General features: G+C 53.4%; 1 protein-coding gene across 1 annotated transcript in view; it reads left to right on the top strand.

Annotated features, from left to right (window-relative positions):
• The window catches only part of SAP30BP (SAP30 binding protein), a 34,698-nt gene extending 22,362 nt beyond the window's left edge, over positions 1–12,336 (top strand). The window contains exons 5-11 of the mRNA XM_029213390.1: positions 4,845–4,933; positions 7,040–7,131; positions 7,961–8,021; positions 8,403–8,454; positions 9,851–9,909; positions 10,705–10,789; positions 11,059–12,336. Of these exons, the coding sequence (XP_029069223.1) occupies positions 4,845–4,933; positions 7,040–7,131; positions 7,961–8,021; positions 8,403–8,454; positions 9,851–9,909; positions 10,705–10,789; positions 11,059–11,240 (620 nt within the window). The 3' untranslated portion in view covers positions 11,241–12,336. The remainder of the gene's footprint in view (positions 1–4,844; positions 4,934–7,039; positions 7,132–7,960; positions 8,022–8,402; positions 8,455–9,850; positions 9,910–10,704; positions 10,790–11,058) is intronic.
• Positions 12,337–20,901: the final 8,565 nt, after the last annotated feature.

Genomic DNA, 20,901 nt, shown 5'->3' with positions numbered 1-20,901 from the left:
AATGGCGCTGTAGGGGTGGCCCAGTTGGCTTCACGGGCAGAGAGAACAGAGCACAGCCTCACCAGGCAGCCCGTGGCCTTCTCCAAGTGGGTGTTGGACTGGAGCCTCAGCCTCCTCTTGCCTCCAGTCCCTGCTGTTCACCACCAGGACGCTGGGGGTGGAGCGTGGGGTCAGAGGCACCGGCCCAGGAGCCCAACAAGGCAGCGCCCTCCACTCTTGCTGGCGGCGCTTAGCGAGCGGTGGAATGTGTGTGGGCACCAGCCATCTCAGCCCCGACTTCTTCCACAGCCAGCTTTCACTTTTCCTCTCCTTGTCACTTTTTGAAAATAGCTTTGTTGAGGTGTAACTTGCATAGAGTAAGATTCGTCAGCTTTTAGTGTTAACTCCCACCACAGTCGTGACGTAGAGCATTTCCATGACTCCAAAGTGTTCCCCCGTACCCCTCCCCTTGCAGACATTTCCTCCCTCAGCCTCAGGCAAGCAGTGATCTACTTTCTTCACTGTAGTTTTGTCTTTTTTAGGATTTCTTATAAATCAGGGTTTGTTGGCCTCGGCACGATTGACATTTCGGGCTGGATAGTTCTTTGCAGTGGGGGCCTGGCCTGTGCACTGTACAGTGTTTTAGCAGCATCCCTGGTCTCTGCCCACTAGGTGCCAATTGCAACCCCCTCGTCCTGCCAGATATGACAACGAAAAATGTTTCCAGACACTGCCAGATGTTGCCTTGGGGGGCAGAATCGCCCCTGGTTGAGAACCATTGATACAAATGGAATCACAGTTTGTTGGGGGGGTTTCTGTTGCTTTTTTGTTTGTTTCCTTGTTTTTTCTAGTTTCTTACACTTCCCATAGTGTTTTGTTTTGTTTTTTTTTATAAACCTCTTAGACTTTTTTTTTTTAAGAACTTCACATTACCTTTTTATTTATTTATTTATTTATTTATTTTTGGCTGTGTTTTGGGTCTTCGTTTCTGTGCGAGGGCTTTCTCCAGTTGCGGCGAGCGGGGGCCACTCTTCATCGCGGTGCGCGGGCCTCTCACAGTCGCGGCCCCCCGTTGCGGAGCACAGGCTCCAGACACACAGGCTCAGTAGTTGCGGCTCACGAGCCCAGTTGCTCTGCGGCATGTGGGATCCTCCCAGACCAGGGCTTGAACCCACGTCCCCTGCATTGGCAGGCAGATTCTCAACCACTGCGCCACCAGGGAAGTCCCTCCCATAGTGTTTTTGAGACCCATCCACGTCCTTGAGAATATCCATAGTTTTTTTTTTTTTATTGCTAATATTATCTCGTTGTAGAGTTCCACCACAGTTTCTTGAATCCAGTCACCCACAGAGGACACAGGTGGAGCTCTAAGCCTCAGAGTTCGGATTTCTCTTCCCATTTCTCACTGAGGAGGTAGTAGTTGACCTGTGCAGAGTGCCTTCTGCTCATGGGACCGTGGTTGTCAGCCCCTCTGCCTGAACTCACCTCCTTTTTTTTTTTTCCTTCCTTTAAATTTTATTTATTTATTTATTTTTGGCTGCGTTGGGTCTTCGTTGCTGCTTGCGGGCTCCTCAAGCACCACCTTGCGGGCTGCTTGCGGTGGTTTCTCTTGTTGCGGATCACGGGTTCTAGGTGCGCGGGCTTCAGTAGTTGTGGCACAAGGCTCAGTAGTTGTGGCTCACGGGTTTAGTTGCTCTGTAGCATGTGGGATCTTCCCGGACCAGGGCTCAAACCCGTGTCCCCTGCATTGGCAGGCAGACTCCCAACCACTGCGCCACCAGGGAGGCCCCTCAGCTATTCCTTTTTTTTTTTTTTTTTTTTTTTCCTCCCAGCTCCTTTTATTCATGCCTCTGGCTGTGGGACTTGAGTTGCTCTGCTGGTGTGGGCAGCGTTTTCATATGTATAGACAGCCCCAGGTTTAATGGAGCAAAGGAAAGCAGAGAAGCTGGCCCAGGGCTCCCCAGCGCTGTAGCTGCCTGACAGAGCTGAGTGTGGGCGTCCTGCCATCCCCTCCAGTTGCCCCACTGGTGCCCCGTGGGTGGGCCTGGAACAGTGGCCGTGGGTGGTAAGCCAGTTGGGTCTCTAGTGAGCCAGAGACACTCCGCTGCCTCCTGCTTCCAGCCGCACAATACCCCCAGGCATCCCTTCACTCCTGCCACTACAGAAGCCCAGCTGACTAGCTGCTCCTTCGCAGATTTATACCTGGCAGCTCTGGATACCAGCACTGTTTTGGGACTTGGGCATGCACGCACCTGGGGTGAATCGTGCTGATGGCAGGCTTCTCGGATCCTGAGTGTGGCTGCCTGCCGAGAACACCCCAGGCAGACCTGGAGCAGCCGCAGACGCGAGCTGCCCCCATGTGCCTGGATACACATCTCGGTGTGTTTCCAGGGAAAGTGTTTTGAGGCTGGCTGCTCAGTAGCCATATATGTGGGTCTGATGTCTTCTGCTTTCGATTCATTTTGAGACTTAGGAAAGGCAGAATCACAGAAAGATTGCTCCTGAAATCTGTGAGGTAAACTTTTATCACGTTTCCTGAATGTATCTCTTCATTTGCCAGCTACTCCCGAGGAATTTTCTCATTCCTAGCCCAGTTCCAAGCCCACGAGCTCAGGAGGGGCTCTCCCTCTCCCTGTCACACTGTATACCTTTTGAGCCCAAGTGTGGCTGGGTTGCTAATGGCAACAGTGCCACACCCTGTTTTTCCAAAAGGTTTTCCTGGCAAATGGCAGAGGGCACTCTTTGTCTTCTCTGTCACATGCGCACACACTCTGCGCCCCAGGGAAGCCTTAACCCTCTTTGCTGCGGCCCAAAGCCTGCCGCAGCCGCAGCCCCCTCGCTTCTGTTGCTGATGCGAGAAATGCGAGAACCAGCACACCCCAGCTGATTCCGCTCTCCGGCCTCTGCAGCCTGCTTGAGCCTCAGGCTTAGACCTCCTGCCTCCCCCAGAGCTGGGAGGAAGGAGGAAGTGAGGATGAGATTGAACTCCTGCCAGATCTGGGTGTCCCTTGCTTCAGGAGACAGGAGACAGGAGGAGGGCGCTGGGCAAAGAGAAGCACATGGTTCTGTGGTGAAAACTGCTCCCGGGCTGCACTGGTGTCTCAGTCCACAGCAGGATATGTCACCCAGTCTCTGTCCTCTTCCCTTCACTCAAAATGGCAGATCTAGTACTCTGTTCCTGGGGCACATCCAGTGAGAATCCACCAACAGTGAGAATCGGCACGTGTATCCAGGTTAGGAGACTGTCCCTGGGCTTGGGCCCCAGCCTCAGTGTTTACAGTGTGTGCAGGCTCCTTGGGCAGCAGCTGAGGCTAGTGAAGCTCGAAGCAGAAATCAAAGCACCTTATCTGCTAAGAAAATATTAACCCAGCTTTGGGAGAGAAGGGGAAGGCTCGCTAGGCCATCCCCAGGCAGTCCAGGCAGCCACTTGGGGCTTAGAAGTCTCGCCTGGGGCCAGGCACACGGCGGGTACCCAGTCAGTACTTGCCGGGTGTCACTGGTGCTGGATTCTGCATTCTTTGCTTTCATCCTGCCCCACCCCGCTCCGCCTGCTGTTTGCTCACTGTATAGTCCTTTTCATGAGAGAACGTTTTAAAAGCACATACAGAATCTTACAACAAACAGCGCATTGTCTGAGTGATCCAGAGCACAACTCTGCAGCCGCAAGGGCGGCCAGAGGCAGCACGGAGGGGAGTGGAGAGAGAAAGAAGCTTGGGTGGGCAGGGGCAGATCTCCAAGGGAATTGCCCCCTGGGAGTTATGGTTCTTCACTTCAGAATCAGACCTTTTGTTCCCAAGAACGAAGTGGACCAAGAGCAGGTTGATTGGTTTACTATTAAAGGGCCATGGACTGCCCAGGTGGCGCAGTTGTTAAGAATCCGCCGGCCAGTGCAGCGGACACGGGTTCGAGCCCTGGTCCAGGAAGATCCCACATGCCACAGAGCAGCTAAGCCCGTGCGCCACAACTCCTGAGCCTGCGCTCTAGAGCCCACGTGCCACAACTACTGAGCCCGTGCGCCTAGAGCCCAAGCTCCGCAACAAGAGAAGCCACCACGATGAGAAGCCCGCGCACCGGGACGAAGAGTAGCCCCTGCTCGCCACAACTAGAGAAAGCCTGTGCAGCAACGAAGACCCATTGCAGCCAAAAATTAATTAATTAATTAATTTAAGAAAACATTAAAGGGCCCTAAGCTAATAACCAACAGGTCCTTTTGTAAATGTCATTTATGCACAAGGCAGTATTGAGTGCTTTGAGTCCCGAAGCCTAGGGAACCCTGAACTGCTCCTGTAGCCTGGGTAGGAGAGCCTGAGGTGAGAAGGATGGCACCAAGCAACTCTGAGTTTCCGGAATTCTGGGAGGGTGTTTCAGGGGCAGAGCCCCTGGGGGGGCTGGAGCTGGTCACGTTATGAGCCAGCGGTGTGCACATCTCTTCCCAGCCTCAAGTTCAGTGACTTCACATTGGTAGCTTGACATTAGCCATGGGGAGAATTTACACCACAGAAATGGGCAGATGCTGCAGGTCGTGGCTGTGCCCCTCCCCACCTCCCAGCCGGGTGTTAAACATCCACCAGCGCACCCCAGGACATAGCCTTTGGCCACACGCCATCTTTATGCTCGTGCCCTCTGCCTGACCTTCTCTTCCCCTGGGTTGGCACATGCCGGCTCCTTCTGGTCAATTGATCTCAACTCACATGCACGCCCTCGGAGTGCTACTCCAAACACCCTGTTCTACTGTTTCATAGTGTGTATCCCTCCTCGAAAATGTTTTATCGGCCTTTTTTTGGGGGGGGGGGGTATTGTCCATGTCTGTCCGCCACCCTAACCCTCCCACCCACCCACAGAATTCTTCTCTGTTCTTTCCACAGCCTCCTTTTCTGAAAGAGTCCGGAACATGTCACCTGATGAGATCAAGATCCCGCCCGAGCCCCCCGGCAGATGCTCAAATCACTTACAGGTAAGCACAGCGCTCGGCTGCTGAGGCCCATGAAGCCCAGGAGGCTTGGGACAGGTGTCTGGCTCGGTCTGACTTTAAGAAGCTTCTGGACAGCCCGAGTGGGCAGGAGCCTGCAGTCCTGGTGACCTCCCTTAGGCTGCTCTCAGGAGTTTGCTCTGTACACAACGCCACCCCCTGCTGCTTCAGCTGGGGCCCCTAGCTGCCCTAAGTGATGTCCTAACCAGAGAGAACAACACGCCTCTTCTGGGCACCCTGAGCCAATGGGACCGTCTCGGAAGGAACTTTGCTAAGAAACTGAGGGATTGTTGGAGTGTAAAATAAACAAATAGAAGTGCAAAAGCACAAGCACGGATATGCATAAACTTCAGTCCTCGTCACTGGCTTCTTGTTTGACGAAACCTGGTGCAGACCTGACCTGAGGAGATGGAACGTTGAGTGCGGTCACTCCCTTGGGAGCAGGGCCTCAGGGGACAGCGGGATTACAGCTCCTGGTCAGCCTCGGTGGTTGTTTCTCCCTGTCCCTCTGCACGTTCCGCTGTGAAGGAGACTTTGTGACAGTAGGGCAGACGTGCACGGCTGCCCCCAGAGTGGTGCCCGGTCCACCTGCTCTACCTTTGATCCTGTAGGTTCTACTGGTGCCTCTGGCCACGCCCCAAGCCCCCGCAGCACGTTGGTGGACGGGTGACTAAAGGGACCTGGGGCTGGAGATGCGGATCACTATGTCTTCTCCTCCCGGAAGTCTCCTGCCTTTGCTGAGGTCGTCCCCCACCACCACCACCTACCACCCGCCCAGCATCGAGTCACCCCTGCGCCAGGCAACAGTCCACAGCCTGTAAGAACTCTCCAGCAGTCCACCAGGCGGAGACAGGCGGCCCAGCCTTCAAGACCAGAGTATTTCTCCTTTTTCGACCCTCCTAGTGGTAGAAACCATGACACTGAGCAAACGTTTTAGTTCACCTGAAACAGGAGGACCCGTCTGACGGCCCGGGAGACACAGAAAAGTCTTGTGTAAAATACAGATCTTCCTCCATCTGCCGAGCCTTCTGGATAGGCTGCCCTCCATCACCCTTAAAGAGATAATGTGGAGGCGTGGTGCACCTGGCTTCTCCCTGCCCTGGTAAATGTGTCACGAACTTCACTCTGCAATTCAGTGCTTCCTCCAGCCATTCTTGGCTTCCGACAAAGGGAATGGGTCACCTCTCCTGATGTGCCCAAAGGGCCTCGCTCAGGCCCTCCCAGCCTGCCCGCCTCCTCTTGCAGGTGAAGAGTGCCCCAAATGTTTTCCTTCTGGACGGTCTGTGTTTAGCTGCCGCTAGTGGGGGAGGCGGCCGAGTGACCCTTACCTGGGCCAGCGCCAGCCTTCCTGGGTAAGACTGCTCCTCAGAGGTGGCTCTGCCCTGAGACCCGGGTTCCTGGGGCCTCTTCACGCGCCAGACAGCCCTGATGCCATCTGTTGTGGACTTCATCTCTGTGGGCCTGGGGACACTTGTGGCACTGGCCCAGATCACTGCCAGGTGGTTCTTCTGTTTCCCATTGAGTCAGGGTAGGGGCCTGGAGGGGAGTTTGGATGAAAAATGACCTCTTGACCCCTGACGGTGCCTCTTGATAGAGTGGTGGGGACCGGCCATCTGTGAGCCGCCCCTCAAAGGACACTGGGGAGGCTTGTGACACCTCTACTCCCGCCTTCCTGGATCTCCTGCTGAGGACTCATGCCCATGGTAAAGTTAAACACCAGCCTTCAGCCCTGCCGCCAGCGCTGAAGCCCGGAACCTCTTTGGGTGATCCAGGAACTGATTAGCCAAGAGGGGATTTGCTCACTGTCTTCTCTGTGGCTTCTCTGCCTTGAGCTTCTTATTCTTCCCTCTACTAACCACCCAAAGGGGGTCAGAAGAGAGCAAAGCAAAAGCAGACTGGTCTCCATCTATCTTATCTGTGCTCGGTGCTGGTCACAGGCTGGGTGGTGAAAGACCGTATGGCCAGAGCAGGGCTTCACGTGGCTCTGTGGCTCTCCTGGGTCCTCATGTCCACACAGCACATGTGACCACAGACCGGGATCATTAGGCGGTGGGGTTCTGTCATAGTCATCCTTCTGTTTCTCTTCCACAGGACAAGATCCAGAAGCTTTATGAGCGGAAGATAAAGGAGGGAATGGATATGAACTACATCATCCAAAGGAAGAAGGAATTTCGGAATCCCAGGTGAGTTTCCCACGAGCCTGCAGGGTCAGTTGGGTGGTTGATGTTGGACGGGGGACGGGGGTGCCACCATGGAGGTGGCAGGGAGAGGCCCAGCTCAGATCACACCTGAGCCCAAAAGCGCCATCACCCACTCGGCATTACCCTCGCCGAGGCTTACCGTTTACCATGGAGGAGCCAGATTGAACACGTAAAGCAGAGTGGAAGCCGAGAGACCTGGGCTGGGCGGGGGCGCCTGGCTGGGTTCTCATTCCCACTCTGCTCCTAAAGCACGTGGCCTCTCAAGGCCTCAGTGTCCGCTGCTGTTCGATGAGGGGATTGGACCAGATGATCACCCCAGGTCCTTCCACCTCTAGAAAGCGGTTGATTCTGTGCGCAGGTGAGAGGTTTGAGAAACAGAACTGTGTCTGGGTCTTACTCCGTCCAGTGCTCTAGCAAGTGACACACCCAGGAAAGAGCCTCGTGTGCGGGTAGCCGAGACCTGCCCTGGCCCCTGTGGGCCTAAGTGGGGTGGCCCCGACCAAACCACACACACTGAAGGTCAGATGTCTGGTTAAGAACAGACACTGCAGCCCTCACCTCGACACCATATTCTTCCTGGCCGCCGGCCCCAGTCCATCTCTCTGGGAGGCTGGAGGGCCAGAAGTGACTTTTAACGTCAAGCCAGTGGGCATTTCCCCTTCCATCCAGAAGCTTGCTTAGAACAGTTCGGCTGGATTTAAAGGCTTCACCTGAGCCCAGGCACCAAATGGTTCTGATCTCCTGAAATCTGGTGCCACACAGGGCCCCGGGTCTCAGGCCTGCTCAGCGCCTTGTGGTTTTCCTCTTTCAGCATCTATGAGAAGCTCATCCAGTTCTGTGCGATTGATGAGCTCGGCACCAACTACCCGAAGGTATGTCCCACCCACAGAGGCTGAGGGTGAGAGAGGGTGCCCAGGGCCCTGTGCTCATCCCGCTGGATCCAGCCTGGCACCGCTGACAGGTCCACACTGCAGCACCGCCAGCTGAGGGGCGCAGTCCCCGTCTCTCTTGTTTGGGTCCCGGGGCCTCTGATTGGCTAGGGCCTGAGCATGGACTCGCTGTGCCCTGTAGAACAGCCTGTGCACAAATGCATCTTTGCCCTCATAATCCTAAGGAGGACTGGCTAGAGACCAGGGATGACAGCTGAGCCCCTGTGCTCTTGAAGGCAGGAGACTCCAGGCCAGGAAGATCCATGGAAAGACTCAGGGAAGGCACTTTAACCTTTACTGCAGCTTTAACCTTTTCTTTTTCAGGATATGTTTGACCCCCATGGCTGGTCCGAAGACTCCTACTATGAGGCATTAGGTGCGTAGCTGTCCGTCTGCCTGCTCACCCATCCGTCTGTATATCCATCCAGTCATCAGGCAGCACAGATATCAGGGTCTCCTCCATGTCCGGCCATGTCTGAGGAGCTGGGTATACAGCCCTGAAAGGCCCAGACCCCACCCCTGACTCATGAGGCTTACAGTACAGCACAGAAGACAGGATTAAACGAGTGACCCAGCGATGACAGGTGTGGGGATGGTGGGCGTGCAGGCAGGGCCACCTAATTGGGCCAGGGGTGGGGCGGCCTCACTGAGGAAACCAGGCCTGAGGCGAGGTTTGAAGGTGCACAGAGACTGGCCGAGCAGGTGTAGACGGTGTCCCAGGCAGGGGCCAGCGGGAGTGCAGCAATCTCGGAAGGGGCGCATCTGGGAGAACTGGGAGGAATTTCAAAGGGCCCATTTCTTCGGATGCCTGGTCCCAAACCAGCAGCCTGTGAGCCAGATCTGGCCTGTAGGTGTGTTTTGTTTGGCCCATACGAGTTTTGTCTTGCTTTAATTTGAATTAGTTGACAACGTTTTATCTAAAAATCTAGGGACTTCCCTGGCGGTCCAGTGTTTAAGACTCCGAGCTTCCAATGCAGGGGGCGTGGGTTCAATCCCTGGTCAGGAAACTAAGGTCCCATGGGCTGCGTGGCGCAGCAAATAAATACATACATACGTACATTAAAAAATACATTAAGGGACTTCCCTGGTGGCGCGGTGGTTAAGCATCCACCTGCCAATGCAGGGGACACGGGTTCGAGCCCTGGTCTGGGAAGATCCCACATGCTGCGGAGCAACTAAGCCCGTGCGCCACAACTACCCAGCCTGCGCTGTAGAGCCCGCGAGCCACAACTACTGAGCCCACGTGCCACAACTCCTGAAGCCCGCACGCCTAGAGCCCATGCTCCGCAACAAGAGAAGCCACCGCAATGAGAAGTCCGCGCACCACAACAGAGTAGCCCCTGCTCGCCGCAACTAGAGAAAGCCCGTGCGCAGCAACAAAGAACCAACGCAGCCAAAAATACATTAAAAATAAATTTATTTTTTAAAATACATGCATAAAAAATGCATACATTAAAAAATAAAAATCCAAGGTTCCGGCTGCTCTTGGTCGCTGAGAAGGTAGTCACGCTAGGCCAGCACTCCCAGCCAGCCGAAGCTGGGAACGGCTGACCCCTCCGGACGGCCGTGCACAGCCCCAGCCTCGGGGCCTTTGAGGCTGAGGCCCCTGCTTCCTGCTGGCCGGGCGCTGGCGCTTGACTGTGCCCATCACAAAGGGATGCTTCAGACAAGAGCCCCGGGGAAGCAGCAGGTGCTAGTCCTTCGGCCTGAAGTACCTCCTCGTGTGGGAGTTGTTTCGGCTGCTTGTGTAACTGCCCGTCTTGTCTTCATAGCCAAAGCCCAGAAGATTGAAATGGACAAATTGGAAAAGGCCAAAAAGGAGCGAACCAAAGTAAGTGGTGGCCGGCAGTCCTGATGAAGAGAGCAGCTGTTTGGAGTGCACGGGTCCTGCTGGCTAAGCCCTGGGACGTCCAGGCTGCTCTCCCCACAACCACTGGTTCATCGCCTGACGATGCTCTGAGCAGCCTTAGGTGTGCCCTGTGCTGGATTTGAAGGCTCCCTAAGTCAGCTTGAAGACGCTTTCCAGTTGCTTCCGTTTGGTTTCTTGGCATCTTCTATCAGCTGCATTACACACACGCGCGCGCGCGTTACAGCCATAGACCCCTGGGGGCTTTCTCCCTCTGTCGTCATAGGTTAGGTGTTCTTGGCCTGAACGGAGGCAGAGATTTCCTTCCCAGAGCGCTCTGGCCTGTGCCTTTCTTGGCTTCCAGAGCTGACCTCTGCAGCCTGCCTTAGTGCTTCCCTGTAGGTCCCATGTCTCATGGCCCGGCGACCCCTCCTTTTAGGATCCTGAGTACGCTGCTTCCCAAGCAGCACCGCCTCCCACGGAGTGTGAGGGCGGGGGCCTGGGCCTGAGGTGGGGCGGCGGGCAGGGGTGCCTGAGCGCAGAGACACAGTGGTGCTGGGAGGGGCCCGATGTCTGTTGGGGAAGCTCTCTTCAGGGGATTAAACCCCGTTCAAGTGCCTCCCCCGCACCTCTCCTACCCCTGGTCAGTCAGAGCAGAGCTGATTCTCAGTGCCTCCTGTGTGGTGCCAATCTCCTGTCCCCTGGGAGCAGACAGGTGGCAGAATGATATGGAGACACAGCTTTACATGGGTTTTAACCCTTGTCTCTCTCGCCCTCCAGATAGAGTTTGTGACGGGCACCAAGAAAGGGACCACGACCAACGCCGCGGCCGCCACCACCGCCACGGCCAGCACAGCTGTCGCAGGTAGACGGCGGCTCTGCTTCCCGGCTACTCCACAGACGGAACGAGGGCTTCCCTCCCTTGTTCTGGGGAACAGGGCCTGGCCTCACTGTGGTTTGTGCTGAGCCCGCTTTGGAGCCTGGGGTGGGGTCCCGGTTCACTGGCTGCCCCTTGGCTTTCTGAGGCTAGGGGCCCTGCAGTGTCTGCCCCCTGGGCTCTGACTGCCGGCCTACTGGGAAGGGCCACTGCTTTGTGGTTGGAGTTGATCTGGCTTCTCTCTTGCCTTACCCCAGACGCCCAGAAGAGAAAGAGCAAGTGGGACTCGGCCATCCCGGTGACGACGATAGCCCAGCCCACCATCCTCACCACTACGGCCACCCTGCCCGCTGTCGTCACAGTGACCACCAGTGCCAGTGGCTCCAAGACCACCGTTATCTCTGCCGTGGGCACCATCGTGAAGAAGGCCAAGCAGTGACCTGTGGGACCAGCTCGGGGTGGCTCGGACATTTTCCTTTCCATCAAGGGGAGGAGCCACTCTGGGGCTTGACGAGACTGTGCAGCCCGGTGACCTATGCCCACTGGGAGGCGCCACTTTGTATATTTCAGGACTGGGACCTGCTCCCCGGGTGCCACCCCGAGAGGAGACTCCGTGCAGCCTTCCAGCTGGAAGAGACGTTGCTGCAGCAGAGCGGGGCACTGTGGACAGTGTCCTCTATGCTGTGGGGTCTGCCGCCCTGTTAAACGCACCGTATCCTTACATCTCAGCATCTCGGATGCACTGGCCTCTTCTACAGTCTGTTTTCAGGCAAACGTGAAAGCTCAAGTGTCCTCCCCATCTTCTTGGCTGGGATTGTCAGGGTTGACAGTGGGATGACCAAAGCCTGCGGTGCTGCTCAGAGAAGGTGGCCCAGGAAGTCACTGAGGTCATTCCCAGCGAACGCCTCTTGGCGTGGGCGGGCAGGGTCCCGAGAGCAGGGGAGGCCCCAGTTCCCACTGTCTGCTACCCTGACCCTGCAACTCAGCCAGTCCTCAGGCAGGAGCCCAGGCCTCTACTCCCTTGGGCGCAGTTGAGCCCTCCTCAGACCACTTCTTGGACACACCCCGGCTTTTGAAGTCAAGCCAGTGACCAGGAGGGCTGGGGTTGACCCCCAGCCCATGCAGGGAGGGGGCGAGGTGTGAGCAGGCCCAGTGTGGGGAGATGAGTCACCTCCTGGCACGGCTGGGCAGCCACTCATTGTTTACGTGAAACCCGGCTCCTGGGAGGCTCCCGCTACCCCACCCTTCCTGTGCCGGTTATCTCTGCCCCACAGCAGCACCCGGGCAGCGCCAGTGGCCGCCGGGCTCCTTCTGGGGCCAAAGCAGATTTCCCAGCCGCTGCCAGGCCTGGAGGCCGAGGCCGAGGCCGGAGAGAACGGGTCTGCCTTGCCTGCGCTTTGGCAGCTCCCTCCTCCAGCGGGAGGTCTTTGTGTTCAGAGAAGGAAGCGGGGCTCTGAAGAGCAGGGTTGCTTCCCTGGGGTGGGCGGGGGGTTAGGTGGTCCCGAGGTTGTGCCCGATACTGTTGCATGACCAGAGGGGTGTGACAACCCTGCCCTGTGGTCCCCAAAATAGAGATCGAGTCACACTCGCCCCCTCCCCACAAACACACACTCGGCACCAGAAGAGGTCGGTTCTCCCCCTCTCCTCCTTTGTGAAGACTTCACAACCCTGAAGAGAGGGGCTGCTGTCCCCTGGGTCAGAAGGGGCTTCCTGCCCTGCAGCCTCCTCCGACAGGGGCCCCTCATTCCACAAGGGCCCCGTGGAGCTTGTGTGGGCGGCAGCGTGGGACCGTGGAGACAGCAGGAGCGGGGTCAGCACCTCTGCTCTAGATCCCAGTTTAAAACGAGTTTGAGTCGTGTCTTGGGCCCTTACTTCTGTAAGCCTTCTTTGTCAGATCACGGTAATAAAGCTTCTTAAGGTGGTTGTGGAGAATCAATGACATGATTTATGCAAAAGTTGTATTAACTATAAAGTACTCTACACATGTCTGTTGTTGGCCAATCCAGTTCCTTCTTGTTTTAGACCAAGGAGGGAAGCAAACTCCCGAGATGATAAAACTGGCCAGGGTCCTGGCCTTTGACTGTGCTCTGGGCACCCCCATCCTGGCCGTCAAGCTGTCCGGTGGGATCAGTAATGACTTTCCCCCACGGGGCCCAGCCGCTGGGGCCCTGGGGAATGAACACAGCCTGGGGTTGGGCAGCCCAGAGTTGGCAGTCGTTCCACTTAGAAGCCTTGTGAGTGGGGTGAAGGTCTTTAATACCGCTGAATTTCAGTTTATCCTGTAAAACAGGATTGGTGCCTGCCCACCTTAGTTCCACTGAGGGTGCCACAGGGGCGGATTATCAGCTTTCTCTGGAGACTGTGTGTCCCCAGCACGCGGGTCCAAAGTCCTCTGTCCCTGCTTGCAAACCGCCTGTCCAAGCTGAACCCTACTCCCACCCACCGATACATCCCCTACCCTCCTCCTGTGGTCCTCATCTTGGGTGATGGCATCATGATCATCCAGGGCTCACAGCTGCATCCTGGACCCCTGTGCTCTACCCCACAACCAATGGGTCACTTCAGAAACCCCTCCCCCACCATTGTTATTGCTGCCTCGGTTCACTGATCGCTTCAGCCTCATCTGCTGTCTTTCTCACTCTCCCACGCCCATCCAAGCTCCAGTCCGGCTCTGGGGAGCATCTTCCTGCACCCCAGCTCTGGCCACGTCATGTGCCCTCCCGCTGTCCACAGGAGATTCCACTTCAGCCTGGCAGGCAAGGCCACCAGCATTCTCATCACCTCGCCAGTCTCCCCCCTCCACACCCCTCCCGCCGCTGACCCTGCCCACGCCCCCATCCTTGGCTTCTCCCAACTTTCTCACCATTGCCCTTGTATCACTCCCTACCTGTGCACAGATACCTTCAAGATGCAGCTCAGATTTTCTTAACCCCTTCCTGACTCTCCTGGGCGTTAGTTGCTCCTTTCTCAGGGCTCCCACACCTCTGATAACACTACTGCCTTAACACTTCTGTCCACACATTGGGCTGAGACACGGTTCTCTTATGAGCGGAAACAACACAATCCAACAAAGCTGTGTCCCAAGTGCTTGGTGTGAGATAAGTGCCCAGGTGTTTGGAGGGATGGCGGGAGCAGTGGTCCCTGCCCCCATGGCCACTGGACTGAAAATTCCAAACCCATGTGCCAACCTCGCAGCATCCCGCTGCACATTGGCCACATGTTGGCAGTTGATAAGGCTCAGTGATGGGTACTCTCTAATTTTGTGGGTTTGTTTTTTTGTTTTGGAGAGCACACAGAGAAACTTTTTTTAAGACAGAAGCAAGGCAGAGATACACACCCAGAGAGAAAGGGTGTGGGCGTCCTCCCTAATGAGGAGGAGTGCCTTTATGTATGTTTAAAATCTCTATAATAAAAAATAAAAAAAAGTAAGGCCCTTTGAACCATAAAGAATGAGGAAGGGGCTTCCCTGGTGGCTCAGTGGTTGAGAATCTGCCTGCTAATGCAGGGGACACGGGTTCGAGCCCTGGTCCGGGAAGATCCCACATGCCGCGGAGCAACTGGGCCCGTGAGCCACAACCTCTGACCCTGCGCGTCTGGAGCCTGTGCTCCGCAACGGGAGAGGCCGCGACAGTGTGAGGCCCGCACACCGCGATGAAGAGTGGCCCCCACTCGCCGCAACTAGAGAAAGCCCTCGCACAGAAACGAAGACCCAATACAGCAAAAATAAATAAATAAATAAATTAGAAAAAAAAGAATGAGGAAGATCTCTGTGGCCAAATTTGGCGTGATATTCAGGAGAGAGAAAATGAAAAGGGCAAGGTGCCGAACAGTACATAGAATATGCTTCTGCATAAGAAAGGGAAGAAATACAAAACAAAAAATAGAGGAAAGAGACACAAGAAAAATCTTTCATTTTAAATTTGAATTGGAAACATCAGTATGAACTCATGATTCAGGGACGAAGTATCTTGGCAGGAGCTAAGAATCCGCCTGCCAATGCAGGGGACACATGTTCGAGCCCTAGTCTGGGAAGATCCCACATGCCGCGGAGCAACTAAGCCCGTGCACCACAACTGCTGAGCCTACGCGCTAGAGCCTGCAAGCCACAACTACTGAGCCCACATGCCACAACTACTGAAGCCCGCGTGCCTAGAGCCCGTGCTCCGCAACAAGAGAAGCCACCGCAGTGAAAATCCCGTGCACCGCAACGAAGAGTAGCCCCCGCTCACCGCAACTAGAGAAAAACCCATGCGCAGCAATGGAGACCCAATGCAGCCAAAAATAAATAAATAAAATAAATATATTTTTTTAAAAAAAGATGATGAACTCACGATTCAAAAATAGGAAAAAAGTCCCAGCTATGTCCTTTGAAAGGACCCAGAAGCAATGGCCCCCAGTAGGAATGAGCACATGTAGCACCCAAATCTTGATATCTAATACCATTCCCCGCTAAAAGGAACCAGGGCTCCTTGGAGAGAAATGGCCTATCTAGAAATCTAAGTGGGACTGGGCCAGTTTGTCCCAGAAAGCAGGGAGGACTGCAAGGAGTGTTTCAAAGGTCAAAGGAGCAGGTTTGAAGCGATCTCCCACAGGCCAATTATTGTGAAAAAGGAAAAACTCCCTTGCTTCCTATACACTGCTACTCACAACATCATAAAACGCTTCTGACACGAAATGTATGGGTTTTCCACAACCAAGCAGTTCTGCCACCAGCTGCCTGGAGTTAGCCCAGACCCCACAGGTCTGTCCCACAAGACTGCTCCCTACTCAGAGGCCAACTGCCTGTCTGGGCCTCCCCTACTCCTGACCAACTGGTTATAAATTGGAGGTTCCCATGACTCCTCCTTGGGCTCAATAATCTGCTAGAATGGCTCCCAGAACTCAGGAAAACCGTTTACTTACTAGATTACTGGTTCATTACAGCAGGATACAACTCAGGATCAGCCAGAAGGAAGAGATGCATAGGGAACAGTATGGGGTAAGGGGTGTGGAGCTTCCGTGCTCTCTCTGGGCACACTACCCTCCTAGCACTCCATGTATTTAGCAATCTGGAAGCAATCTGAACCCACTTTGATCAGGATTTTTATGGAGGCTTCATTACTAGGCATGATTCATTAAATCGTTGGCCATTGGCGATGAAACGCCATCTCTAGCCCATCCCCCTTCTCTGGAGGTGGGTGGAGGTTGGGGTGAGGGTGGGGCGGTGTTGAGGCTGCAAGTTTCAACTCTCTAATCACGTGGTTGGTTCCCCTGACAACCAGTGCCCCCCAACCTTAGTGGCTTTCCAAAAGTCACCTCATTAACATAAACTCTGGTGTGGCTGAAAGGGGCTTGTTATGAATAACAAAGACTCTCCTTTCACCTTTATTGCTCCGGAGCTGTTAGAAAAAACCATGGACGAAGACCAAATAGGTATTACTTATTATATCACAACATCACAATTGTAAACTATTGAATAAATGAAAATCCATGCATGCATCGTATTTGAAAAAAGAAAGGAAAAAACGTATTTGCCACCATTTGAGTTGAATATATCAACACTTTACTCTGAAATTCATAGTTAAAAAATTAAGCCTTGCGCACTATTGATGGGATTATAAAATTATGCAATTGCTATGGAAAACAGCATGGTGGTCCTCAAAAAATTAAAAATAGGACTGCCGTGTGATCCACCACTTCTGGGTTTATATGTCCGATAAAGTTGAAAGCAGGGTCTGGAAGGTATGGTGCACACCCACGTTCATAGTAGCATTATTTACAATAACCAAGAGATGGAAGCTACCCAATGTCCACCAACAGATGAGTGGATAAACAAAATGTGGTCTATACATACAATGAAATATTATTCAGCCTTAAAAAGGAAGGAAATCCTGCCACATGCTACAACACAGACGAACCTTGTGGGCATTATGCTAAGTGAAATAAGCCAAACACAAAAAGACATAGTATATGATTCCACTCACATGAGACACCTAGAGTAGCCAAAATCATTGAGACAGAAAATAGAATGCTAATTAATCAGGGGCTGGGGGGAGGGGGAAATGGGGAGCTATTTAATGGGTATAGAGTTTCAGTGTGCAAGATGAAAAAGTTCTGGAAATCTGTTGCCCAACAATGTGTACATATTTAACACTATTGAACTATACACTTAAAACAGATTAAGGGAATTCCCTGGTGGTCCAGTGGTTAGGACTCCGCGCTTTCACTGTGGTGGCCTGAGTTCCATCCCTGGTCAGGGAACAAAGATCCCGCAAGCCAAAACATTAAAAAAATTAAAAAAAAAGAAAGAAAGAAAACTAATTAAGATGGTAATATTTATGTAATGGTGGGTTTTTTTGTTTTGTTTTGGGGTTTTTGGCCGTGCCGCTCGGTATGTGGGATCTTAGTTCCCCGACCAGAGGCTGAACCCGCGTACCCTGTGGTGGAAGCACAGAGTTTTAAACACTGGACTGCCAGGGAAGTCCATATGTTATGTTTTTAGCACAATGTAAAAACATTTCTGGGGGTTGCTTTTTTTTTTTTAAGTTTATTTATTTATTTTTGGCTGTGCTGGGTCTTCATTGCTGCACGCAGGCTTTCTCTAATTGCAGTGAATGGGGGCTACTCTTCATTGCGGTGCGTGGGCTTCTCATTGTGGTGGCTTCTCTTGTTGCGGAGCATGGGCTCTAGGTGTGTGGGCTTCAGTAGTTGTGGCACACGGGCTCAGTAGTTGTGGCTCGCGGGCTCTAGAGCACAGGGTCAGTAGTTATGGAGCACGGGCTTAGTAGCTCCGCGGCATGTGGGATCTTCCAGGACCAGGGCTCAAATCTGTGTCCCCTGCACTGGCAGGCGGATTCTTAACCACTGCGCCACCAGGGAAGAAGTTCCTTGGGGTTGCTTTGTAGCAATCATTGTAATTTTTTAAAGTTCTATAACTCAAAAAGAAAAGAAGCATTTACCCTTTGTGTATGTGTATTTTGGAGGCACATAATTCATTCCCAGTTGATGAAGGAAACCTCTATTTTTTTTTTTTTGCGGTACGCGGCCCTCTCACTGCTGTGGCCTCTCCTGCTGTGGAGCACAGGCTCCGGACGCGCAGGCTCAGCGGCCATGGCTCACGGGCCCAGCCGCTCCACGGCATGTGGGATCTTCCCGGACCAGGGCACGAACCCGTGTCCCCTGCATCGGCAGGCGGACTCTCAACCACTGCGCCACCAGGGAAGCCCTATTTTTTTTTTTTTAATTAGAAGGATACCTTCTATTAAACGTAGAAATGGAATATCACTACTCTTCAACCCCCGAAGAATAATTGATTCAAGCAAGGATCAACAATGGATGCTAAAACCCATTCAGTTGAAAGTTTGTTGGGAAACGGGCAGGGTGACAAAACATCATTACCCCCTCTTAATTACTTTTTTTTTTTTTTTTTTCGGTACGCGGCCCTCTCACTGCTGTGGCCTTTCCTGCTGTGGAGCACAGGCTCCGGACGCACAGGCTCAGCGGCCATGGCTTACGGGCCCAGCTGCTCCGTGGCATGTGGGATCTTCCCGGACCGGGACACGAACCCGTGTCCCCTGCATCAGCAGGCAGACTCTCAACCACTGCGCCACCAGGGAAGCCCTCTTAATTACTTCTTAATCATAAAGTGAAAATGTATTTTTACAGTGGAGAGAGATGGTGGTCACTTCCTCAATCATCGCTAACAGGGGGCAGCTGACATCACACGCCACCAATGAAACACAGCACCACCTCTGACCATCCTTTTTAAACAAAAAAGTTTAAACTGAATCTAATCAGGCTTTTAGACTTAACTTCCAGTTTACAGGAGGCTAAAAAATCAAGTCCAGGGCTTCCCTGGTGGCACAGTGGTTGAGAGTCCGCCTGCCGATGCAGGGGACACGGGTTCGTGCCCCGGTCCGGGAAGATCCCACATGCTGCAGAGCAATTAAGCCCGTGCGCCACAGCTACTGAGCCTGTGTTCTAGAGCCTGCGAGCCACAACTAGTGAAGCCCGCGTACCTAGAGCCCGTGCTCTGCAACAAAAGAAGCCACCACAATGAGAAGCCCACGCACCGCAATGAAGAGTAGCGCCCGCTCGCCGCAACTAGAGAAAGCCCGCGCGCAGCAATGAAGACTCAACGCAGCCAAAAAAATAAATTATTAATTTTTAAAAAACAAAAATAAAAGGTCAATTTTTGGGGGGGCGGATGGGTCGGGGAAAGACTGTTTTAGGAGTAAGAAAGATAAAACAATCAGATGTAGTGAGAGTTGATACAAGGTCTCTAGACGGGTCACCAAACTGTTCTGGTCACACATCCACTGTCTATTTATCATTTAAGTTGTTTATTTATAGAAATGGGTACCACTCTGCCAATAAGTGATGTACATCGTCAAGCAAAAAATAGTGGATCATGTGGCATATCCCTGGAGAATATGCAGCCCGCTTTGGAGGTCCATGGTTTAAACTGAGCTCCGTGAAGCAAGCAGGTGGTGTGTATCATTCCTCTGGGGATCCCCAGCACCTGGCATAAGAGCTCATTAAATGCTTGTTAAATGAATAAACGATTGAACTAATGAGGGAGCAAGTCTGGCCTGCCAGAGGCCACAGGATGAGACAGGCAGGTAGGAGCTGCAGTCTGAGGTTCTTGGGCTTCTCCATCCTGTTCCAGGAACCTCAGCTATTTGGCAAAGCCTGCAGAAGGAAACTCCACTACGTACCGGGCTCACTCTGGCCCTAAGGCTGCAGAATGAGACAATGGGTTTTTTTTTTTAATTTTTTTATAAAATTAATATGTAGTACAATGCTCCTTAACCCTTTGGGGGCCAGTACCTATTTGGGAATTCAGTGTAAGGGAAGGATCCTCTTGCCAGCAAATCCACATTCCGATGTCAGATACACCTTGAGTTTTGCACATGATCTCAAATGGTTCATGGACCCCCAAGGTCCACACACAGGTTCCAGGTAATGAAACTCCAGACTCAAAGAAACCTGAAGAAACTCACAGCTTGGACTTCCCCGGTTGTGCAGTGGTTAAGAATCCACCTGCCGGGGCTTCCCTGGTGGTGCAGTGGTTGGGAGTCTGCCTGCTAATGCAGGGGACACGGGTTCGAGCCCTGGTCTGGGAAGATCCCACATGCCGCGGAGCAACTAGGCCCGTGAGCCACAACTACTGAGCCTGTGCGTCTGGAGCCTGTGCTCCGCAATAAGAGAGGCCGCGATAGTGAGAGGCCCGCGCACCACGATGAAGAGTGGCCCCCGCTTGCCACAACTAGAGAAAGCCCTCGCACAGAAACAAAGACCCAACACAGCAAAAATAAATAAATTAATAAACTCCTACCCCCAACATCTTAAAAAAATAAAGAATCCGCCTGCCAATGCAGGGGACACAGGTTTGATCCCTGGTCCGGGAAGATCCCACATGCCGCAGAGCAAGTAAGCCCGTGCGCCACAACTACTGAGCCTGTGCTCTAGAGCCTGCGAGCCACAACTACTGAAGTCCATGTGCCACAACTACAGAAGCCCACGTGCCTAGAGCCCGTGCTCTGCAACAAGAGAAGCCACTGCAATAAGCCCAAGCACTGCAACAAAGATTAGCCCCCGCTCGCCGCAACTAGAGAAAGCCCACATGTAGCAACAAAGGCTCAACGCAGCCAAAAATAAATTAATTATTTTTAAAAAAGAAGAAAGAAAGAAACTCACGGCTTCTCTTCTATGGGCCTCCCAGGGGTGCATGTCGCATCTCAGCACATACCAGACTTCAGCCGCCCTAGTCATTTTTTTTTTAATTAAAAAAATTTTTTTTTAACTTTTCATTTTTTGGCCACACCACACGGGCACGTGGGATCTTAGTTCCCCGACCAGGGATCGAACCCCCAGCGTTTGAAGCTTGGAGTCTTAATTACTGGACCGCCAGGGAAGTCTCCCTAGTCATTTTTAAAAGGGTCTGGAATGAGGAGAGGAAGGGGCTTCTGAGCCCAGTGGGGTCTGTGGCATTGCTGCCTCTGGGCCAGGGTCTCCTTCTCTAGGAGGCTGTGTCAGCCGCCCCCCACAGTGGGGTGCATATCCCCTACCCCAGCCTTCTAATGGGTGGTGTCACAGGCTGCTCTCTGAGCCCGTATTCT

Source organism: Monodon monoceros, unplaced genomic scaffold (genome assembly GCF_005190385.1).
Source record: "Monodon monoceros isolate NGI ecotype Baffin Bay Population unplaced genomic scaffold, NGI_Narwhal_1 Super_Scaffold_9, whole genome shotgun sequence".
Lineage (NCBI taxonomy): Eukaryota > Metazoa > Chordata > Mammalia > Artiodactyla > Monodontidae > Monodon > Monodon monoceros.
Note: the sequence above shows the minus strand (reverse complement) of the source record. Positions and strands in the feature narration are given on the sequence as shown.